Here is an 8,771-nt window from a genome sequence, read left to right on the forward strand (position 1 = left end):
CAAATCTCTATATCTGTCTTTTTATATTTCGTCGCTAATCCCTTGCAAACCTCTATATCTGTCTTTTTATATTCCGTCGCTGATCCCTAGCAAAATTTAAATGTGATATTTTTGTTGTTTCCGTCGCTGATCCCTCGCAAATATATAATATTAATTTTTTTTATTACAAATCTAAAACAAAAAAAATACTAAAAACATGAAATAATTATACAATCCCAAACTAAACAATAATAAAATACTAAAAAATATCAAATTATTATACAATCCAAAACCAAACACTAATATTAAAATACCATAATCAACTATGAAATTTTAACAAAACATCCAAAAACATCAAATATCAATGTTTTACCAAAACCATCAAAATCATCAAATATCAAAATTTAGTAATGTAACAAAATCTTATTTCCAAGTATATGTACCAAAATTTCAATTACGTCTCATATTTTCAAATAAATTCAATCTCTGTAGGCCTGCCCAAAACAATATTATAATTAAATCTCAATTAAGTAATAATTAATAAATTGAATACAAGAATCTAGGATGCTATAATGCACAATTAAATGAAAGTATTAGGACCATTTTTTAAAAGAATTAAATTTATCAAATAAAAGATATTTTAAGAATTAAAGTAAACCGAAATAAATTACAAACCTGACTTTAGATCCCATTGGGTCTTTTTCTTCTTCATAGGCCTCACATTCTTTCCAACTGTTTGAAAAAAATCAATAAAGTATGTCAGTTGCGTTAAACATATTAAGGTATAAAATGTGAAACAATATGTTTTTATGCTTAAACAATATGTTTGTTTGCTGAAATGGAATGAATGTATTATAATATATGTAAATTAAATGCTTACTCTATATATTATTTAATTAACGAATTATTTATTTACAAAATAAGAAAAATTCAATATAATACAAAGCTCATTAAAACTCATATAAGATTAAAATATATATTTTCGAGTAATTCTACTAATATAAAATTGTAATTTAATTAAACTCGTAGTCTTTTCTTAAAGAAGATGTATATCATGAAAAATTATATAGATAATAGAGAAAATACCCACAGGGTAAGGAATGAAGATTAACATAACTGAAGAAGGGAACCACATTCCTTCAAGAATGGCTGATTCAATTCCATGAATGGAATGAACCATTCCATTCCTATTGTGATTCCATTATACAAAACACTACCATATAGTTTTACTTACCTAGTTCTGCAGGAACATAGTCAATAGTCAACATCATGTGGAGGCCTTCTAATAATACTTCTATTCTCTGCCACCACAATTTCCATGTAATTACAACCAAAATTAGTTTTAAAAAAAGATAACAGAAGAAGTTTTGAGACTTAATGGACATATGAAATCATAATAGATAGAATGAAAGTCTATTGTAGGAAAGAAATAGTTTAAAAAAAAATAGAAAGCTTACTTTTACCACCTTCACTCGGATCCTCCAAATGATAAGGAGATGAATTCCAAAACTTTTTAAAATTATCAGCTGATGATACTAAGCTGATGATACTAAACTCCTGAATTCTTCTACTTTTTGTTTAAGATTGAGATCAGGGAGTTGTGATATTTCCTGCAAGAAAGAAATTTCTTCATCAATATGTCAAAAAGGAATGGATTGCAACAAACAACTAAACTAGAAATTTAATCAACAAAACAAAAAGAAGAAACAAAACTTAACTGACAGGGAGTTCTACTTACTTTTTTCTGCAATGGAAGGACACATGGTGTTTGTTGGAAGCATGCTTTTCCGTTGATAAGGGACATTATTGTCTACTCATAACTCATTTGAAACTAAACTAAATGCAGGACTATAATGGAATTGAATTCCGATTCCGACCAAAAAATATATGAAAAAACATGTTGATGAAAGAAAATACCGTGTTTGCATATTAGTCTTCAGAAATTTCTCTTTTGGGGTTTGATCTTTGAACATTTGTATTGACCATAATGGGCCATCTACCACACCAAAACTAATTTTTTTTTTAATTAGTAATAAAATCACAAAACTAACCTTCATGGTCTTTGGTGCCATTGACCCTTTTTTGATCACATGCAACCAACCTTATCAATACAGTTGTAGGTACCACCCAAGAACTCTGGAATTCAAATGCTGACAAATATGAGAATGGATAAAAAAATAAAATATATTATCAACACGATAAAAGTATTATCAGATTTCCTATCATTCTACCCAAAAAAATATTATCAACAAGATAAAAGAGGTAAAAAAATAAAATATATATTGAATGAGAATGGACATAACAGACATACTTATGCAATTCAGAATAATATGCAATTTTGTTAGCCTTGTTGCACTCTTCGTGACGGAGAATGGCATCAGGAGGACAATCTCCTGAGCAAACCGAAGAGCCCCTGAACATGAATTTAGTCATGTAAGAATAAACAAGGGTATAATTGTCTTTTGCAAAGTATTACTTAGAATGACTCAGAAGGGGCTACAAAGACATCACCAAGGGCATTTTGGGAATGTGGAAGAAGTTCAAGAAATGGAGTCAACTCCCTTCGGGCTATCCCAATCAGCTCCTTTTTGGGAACGACTTGTTCTTTCTTCCCATCCCATTCGAGAGAGATATTTGATTTTATATTTAAATCATGAAATTTTTAAAGTTTATATCATGAAATATTATTTTAAAAAACTTAAAACGTACCCGACATCAATCATTTTGAGGAGTTGGTTTTGGTATCAAACTACAAGTTAAAATCTATCACTATCCTAAACTCTAATACTTTATAAACACACACTTATCTAACCCCCATCACTTAAATGACCAAAATACCATTTTCTCATGAAAATAAAACCAGTTACCTATAAGGCTCCCATCACATCGATGGTCCAATAATGTCCCAATTTGTCAAGACATGACACAATATATTGTACAAATGACGTAAATACCCTCCTCATTGAAGAAGCCCGTTTTAGTATTTTTGTATGAAAAGATGTACCTTGTATTGACATCAGGAGAAGTTGAACACTCTGCCAATAACGACACACTCCCTTTACCATCCATTGCATTAAGATCCATTATTGTTGCAACCAATAACTCCAGCTGCAAAAGATTGAATTAGCCTCCTACTTTCATTTAAAAAAATTGAAATTTATATTTTGGTTTTCTTTTTTCTGCTGACCTCTTCAGGGTCAGTATAGTCAATTCCATCAGCCTTGGAAAGTGCAGATGCCATATCCCGATAAGCCTCCTGAACATATCTTTATAGATTTACAATGAAATCTAAAATGTTGAAGAAAAAATGTGATTTATAACAGTAATGGGATCAGTTGACACCTCACCAGGGAAAAAGTCTAGAACTTTCACATATGCCTAGAATACTAATGTTGTTCATAGCTATGACAACCAAAAAGTTTCCTGGATTCTGGTTCACCTACATTGATTAGAGCAAATGAGAAGTTGGTTGTGTGTTTTGAACGCTAAGCAATTTGTACTTTTTCATGAGATAATCCTAAAAAATAATTGATCCATCATGTAGCATCTTTTGGATTTCTTGCTCCTAACAATTAACTACAATGCATGATTAAAAGAAAGTAAGTTTACTTTCATTAGGAGAAAGGAATATGTACCTTCATAAGATAGCCATCAATAGAACCACCAACATACATTGGTCTTACACTACTCTGAAATTGAAAATAATGTATTTTAGTAATTACAAAAATTCCACCAAAAAATGAGAATTAAAGCATAAAATTTCAATGTAGAGTAGTTGGTTATGAGTCAATCTAAAGCTTCTTTTATACAAACAAAAAAATCTCACGAATTTCTCAAAACCAAGGAAGGAAAGTGTGAAAATTAAGAAAAATGGAGCATGTAAAAGCTTAGGGTTGGTAATAATTTTCAATTTGTCATCCTGTGTACCCTAATTTTCTGAAGATGTAGTTTTAATCTTCGTCTGTAGTAAGTTGATTTACCTGCAATCTAATGCAATGAACCAGAGTAAATCAACGGAAATTTGCAGAAGTCCATGTTGGATTCAACAATCCATAAATCTAAAATTACACTCAACACAATGACCAAACTTAATTCAAAACTTGAGTTTTTCTAAAATTTACGGGTGATTTGAGAAATTGGTTAGGATTAGGATCAAGGTTTGATTTAGGATTAGTAATAGAGAAAACAAAAACCTGGAGAAGTGCGTATGAAATTGATTGTTTGAAATTCATAGCAACCCAACATCGGGGATTGATGCTTGTATCGTTTTTGGAACCTTCAAACATTTTGGACCTGTCGATTTCAGTTGTTTGCTGCTACCCACCGTTCTTGCTTTCGTTGTGCGTTTTCGATTTCTTGCTTTCGTTGTGCGTTTTTGTTAGTAATTTTGTAATTACTAAAAGTTTTCAAAGTGTTCTAGATCACCAACAGAACCGCCGCCGCTACGCTATTAGGTGATCGACACCGCTGGTGATCGACGCCGCTGTTACTGCTGAGCAGTTGTACGATCTAAATCAACAATATATGATGAACCAATAGATCGAAAGGCGTTATCTGGGAATTAAGTGGCGAGTCAACAAGGAAAGGAGACGGACCGAAAGGAAAGCCAACTAGCATGTGCTTTATGATTAGGTTTTCCTTTCAGAGGCTTCAAAGACGAGCGATGCCGGTTGACTATGGTGGAGGCGATTTCCTGGGGGGAGGAGAGACTTGACGGTCATTTAGGGCTTTGGGAGGAAATTGTTCATTTGTGAAGAATTTAGAGGGAATGAGAATAAAACGAGGGAACAAGAAAACAAAGAAAAATGGGGAATGAAAAAAGGAGGCATAGAATTCTGCGATGGTTTGGCGAGGATCAAGAAAAAAAGGCCTGTAATTTTTGCAATCTGTTGTTGTTCCCTCGCTATGAGGTTTTACTTACTGACGGTTTAGCGAGGGATGATTTTTTGTCGATAAAATCCTGATAATCCATCGTTAATCCCTCAGTAATACCTTCCTAAAATACTATAATTATTTTGATCGAAATATTTGTGGGTTCCGTCGCTGATCCCTCAGTAAACTGTCACTGATTAGCTACAGATAGAATCCGTCGCAAATTCCGTCGCTGTAGGTCAGGTTTCTAGTAGTGAAAGTTAAAAACATTCTAAATTTTAATACCAGGTGCACCGCTTAAGCTTCTCAATTGGTAAAAAAAATACACATATTACTATATTAGTAAATGATAAAAAAAATTTATAATTAAAGTAAATAAGATTTTTCAATTTCATAGGAACCCATGTCAAACATTTCCATCATTCTAAAAAACAATATTATTGTTCAATATTAATTTTGGTTTATAAATTCATATAATAAATATTTATTATTTCGTTAGTGAAGATTAATAAATTATAAAATCTATTGATATGAGTTTTTCAAATAAAGACATTATAAATGTTTAAATATATTTATATTTAATCGTATAAGATAATTAAAAAAATATGGATATGATTCCTTTATTTTAAAAAGTATTTAAATCAATTTATTTAAATCTAAAAAAGGTTTTGCTCAATGCTAATTGATTTAAAACTTTCCGTTTAACCAAAAAATTAAAAACTGATTTTGTTGAACCAAATGCATGTGGTCTTATTTTGGTTAGTTTAGAGATCAATCATTTAATTGTTCTAATTGTTCTTTATGTAGTATATTTGGATTTGTTATTTTAAACCTTTTAGTGATAAAATAATCAGGTTGGAAGGGGCAATGGATTGCTTTTTTTTTGGACTCTTACAATGGTGACCTTAGGGTGTGCGTGCAGTACATTCGTACGAGGTCTTCGATTTTAGGGGGCCTCTGAATTTTAGGACAAATCTGTAGTTATAGTGTTGGGATTTGTTAAATACATTTTTATATGTTATCATTAAAAAAAAATTAGTTATGTTAGTCATATACATGATGTAATTTGCTGTTTGCAATTTTGAAATTTTGAAGTCATTTCAATCATGAAAAAAAAAACAAAGAAAATCAAAAAAATCAAAATCTAATCCTAAATTCTATAATTCACAACTAGTTTAGGGAAAATATCTGTATCCAAAGAAAAAAAAATATATTTCTATTATAAATTCTAATATACACAAAGAAAAATACAAATTTGTATTTGTTTATAATATAAATTCTAGCAAACAATTTTATATTTTATAAAATACACTCTACCCAAAAAGTCTAATAGAAAAAAAAATCAAATTCTAATAAATTTTAAGTGACAACTAGGCCAAACAAAGTCTCATTTCAAAATCTTTGTCAACTACAGGATGAGAAAGTTATATTGAAAGTGTAAAAACAATATTGACTCAAACTCCTAAAATAGTAAAAGCTTCGTTCAAACTTGTTGATAAAAAGACAAATATAAAGATTAAAAGTGAAGTTAATTGTCTAGCAAGAATACAGGATATTAACCTGACAGATCTAACTTTATAACTGATATGGTTATAAGGTATCCTATATTAGCTAAACGGAATAACCTGAGAAAACAACTCCAATATGAGAGTATGAGTATTGATGAGACAATGAGTAGTGTGAGAGCAATTATTGAGTTTTTTAGAGACTATTGTGAGAATGAGTTTGAGAAGGCTTTGGATTGTGCAAGAGCTATAACATCTAATGTAGGAATTGATCAGGTGTTTATTTAGAAATTAAAAAAAAAAAGAATAACGAAATATATTTTGACTAGAGTGTCATTAGGTCACGGGTGCATGAACTTTCACTTCAAAAGTCATTCATGATTCAATATTTTGTGTATATAGTTGATCAAACTATTTGTTCATTGTAATAAAGGTTTGAACAATACAAACAATATTAATAAAGACGTGATGTTGTGGTGGTAATTTATAAAATATATGTTAACGACTTTAAGTTTTGTATTTAAACAGTAGCAAAATTATTTAATATATTTAACAAAAAAAAATTATATATAAGACCACATTTTGATTTTCACAAAAGGCCTCTTGCAATACAAATTTGCCCAAAATATTTTTGCACCACTAAATTGTAATTTGAATAATCCAATGATGCATTTTTATTAAACTACACGACATAAAATCAATCAGATTTCTCTTTGGTGTAAGCTCTGACTGCAAAACCTAATCCCAAAATCATAAAAGGCACCAAAAACTGTAATATCTTGACGATGAATCCACTCTTGTTTGAGCTGTAATTCTGATTTTCAGATAAAACGTATTGACGTTTTGCTGGAACAGTTGATTTGTCGATCTTACCAATGTAATATTTGTCCATCAGATCTCTAGCTTCTTCACTGTGTCCAACATCTTCAAAATCATTCGTAGCATCTTTACCTGTAATAATTCCATGAGATTAAAAATGTGAATTTCATTCAGTTTTGAATGCAGTAATCAATTAAACAAACATACCAGTTGCTGCTAGTAGCACTTCACTACCTCCAGGGTGATCTTCCATAAATGGAGTTACATCAAAAACCTGATACAGATTATGTTTGTTAATACTCAATACATTCAGATCGATATCAAGCACAAAACCTATACAAACATCATATAGGTTAATGCAGCACGTAGTGCTGTTTATTTATTGTCACAAATTCAAATCATGTTGATATTATAATGGAATCGAACACTGAATTAGGGGAATATCTACTTATCATAACGAATTATGGCCAATTCGCGTAAAAAAATGACAGTAGGATTATATGAACATCAGAATCAGTTAAACTAGAATCAAATCAGAAAACATCGGACCTTTCCGGAGATGATAACCCAGCAATCCAGAGTTTTGTTGTGCTTCGAGACCTCACTGAAGACGAAGGTTTTCTGATCTGGCGCCATTACTATATCAGTTACTGCAGAAACAAAACCATACTATAAGAATCATATAAAAACAATTCAAATCTAAAAGTTCAGTTTTTTAGCATCAAAGGAAACAGAGAACATTTTAAAGGAAACAATCTGCTTACGAATGATAGAGAGATGAAGCTTTTGCAACAGACGCACACTGTATCTCTCTATTCAAAACGAATAGAATCAGATTGAAAGACATGAATGGGGTTTTGGGTATTTAAACATGAGTAGCTAGGAGCACCCTCATTTTGACCCAATGACGACATCCCCAATATGAGAGATGATTATTATGAACAAAATAAATCATATAATTATTTAATCAAGTGGGTGGTTGTATGCACAATGCAAAGGGAACGCCATCTCTGAAAATGAAGAGTAGGCCGGAGCTTTTTTCTTTTCTTTTCTTTTTGGTTTTAACGTCCATTTAATTTTTTTTTAATCAAATGTTAAGTAGAATTAAAATAAAATAAAATAAAAATAAAAATTTTGTATTTTATAAGAGTGAAACATGTAAAAAAATGTTAAAGTTTTGAAACAGTTTATAATCTAAATCTAAATTAAATTTCTTTAACGAAAAAGAACATTGAACGAGCTATTGTAATCATTTTAACCGTTTTTTATCTTTCCAGCGTATTACCTGTTGACGCCAAATGGACTGTTGGCAGATGCCTTTTCTGAAAAAAATCTAAAATTTTCAATTGTAAAAGGCACGACACGTTAGCGCAACAGTCCACTTGGCGCACCACCTTAACAGGTAACTGATTCAAAAGATAAAAAAAATGTTAAAGCGATTACAATAACCATTTTCCTATTTTTTTCGTTAATAAAATTTAATTTATGACCAAACCATAAATTGTCCCAAAACACGACTTTTATGGAGATTTTGTTTTATAAAAATAATAATTTTTGTCTAAAATAGATTATTACAAACTAATAAAAAAATTATAA

The 8,771-nt window shown here is 30.5% G+C and overlaps 2 protein-coding genes across 5 annotated transcripts; both read right to left on the bottom strand.

Annotated features, from left to right (window-relative positions):
• Positions 1–346: 346 nt before the first annotated feature.
• LOC145073960 (uncharacterized) lies at positions 347–4,924 on the bottom strand. 4 transcript variants are annotated; one of them, XM_079020417.1, is made up of 11 exons: positions 4,173–4,915; positions 3,907–3,966; positions 3,615–3,668; positions 3,167–3,235; positions 2,984–3,087; positions 2,291–2,392; positions 1,718–2,115; positions 1,437–1,589; positions 1,214–1,280; positions 655–711; positions 347–473 (listed from the first exon to the last, which is right to left on the bottom strand). In XM_079020417.1, exons 1-7 carry the CDS (start codon positions 4,263–4,265, stop codon positions 2,085–2,087), a joined length of 513 nt encoding a protein of 170 aa, XP_078876543.1. In that variant the 5' UTR covers positions 4,266–4,915; the 3' UTR covers positions 347–473; positions 655–711; positions 1,214–1,280; positions 1,437–1,589; positions 1,718–2,084. The 4 variants fall into 4 exon arrangements, with proteins under 4 accessions (XP_078876543.1, XP_078876542.1, XP_078876545.1 ...); XM_079020416.1 differs by having other exon boundaries at positions 1,437–2,115; XM_079020419.1 differs by lacking the exon at positions 2,291–2,392 and having other exon boundaries at positions 1,437–2,115; positions 4,173–4,924.
• A 1,995-nt stretch (positions 4,925–6,919) lies between these two features.
• LOC145072079 (cytochrome b5-like) lies at positions 6,920–8,094 on the bottom strand. The gene is made up of 4 exons (XM_079018447.1): positions 7,940–8,094; positions 7,725–7,825; positions 7,383–7,449; positions 6,920–7,307 (listed from the first exon to the last, which is right to left on the bottom strand). Exons 2-4 carry the CDS (start codon positions 7,809–7,811, stop codon positions 7,054–7,056), a joined length of 408 nt encoding a protein of 135 aa, XP_078874573.1. The 5' UTR covers positions 7,812–7,825; positions 7,940–8,094; the 3' UTR covers positions 6,920–7,053.
• Between the last annotated feature and the right edge of the window lie 677 nt (positions 8,095–8,771).

The sequence above is a fragment of the Lactuca serriola genome, chromosome 9 (genome assembly GCF_051521515.1).
Source record: "Lactuca serriola cultivar US96UC23 chromosome 9, Lser_US96UC23_V15, whole genome shotgun sequence".
In the NCBI taxonomy this organism is placed as follows: Eukaryota; Viridiplantae; Streptophyta; class Magnoliopsida; order Asterales; family Asteraceae; genus Lactuca; species Lactuca serriola.

Bases quoted from the DNA above. Each gene is read 5' to 3' on its own strand.
- LOC145073960 (XM_079020417.1), bottom strand. From the start codon at position 4,265: ATGTTTGAAGGTTCCAAAAACGATACAAGCATCAATCCCCGATGTTGG. The intron at 3,236-3,614 runs GTACATATTCCT...AGATATGTTCAG, and splicing joins TTGATGGCTATCTTATGAAG to GAGGCTTATCGGGATATGGC. The intron at 2,393-2,983 runs GTACATCTTTTC...ATTCATGTTCAG, and splicing joins TCTCCTGATGTCAATACAAG to GGGCTCTTCGGTTTGCTCAG.
- LOC145072079 (XM_079018447.1), bottom strand. From the start codon at position 7,811: ATGGCGCCAGATCAGAAAACCTTCGTCTTCAGTGAGGTCTCGAAGCAC. The intron at 7,450-7,724 runs GTCCGATGTTTT...AATCTGTATCAG, and splicing joins GGGTTATCATCTCCGGAAAG to GTTTTTGATGTAACTCCATT. The intron at 7,308-7,382 runs GTATGTTTGTTT...GAATTATTACAG, and splicing joins AGTGCTACTAGCAGCAACTG to GTAAAGATGCTACGAATGAT.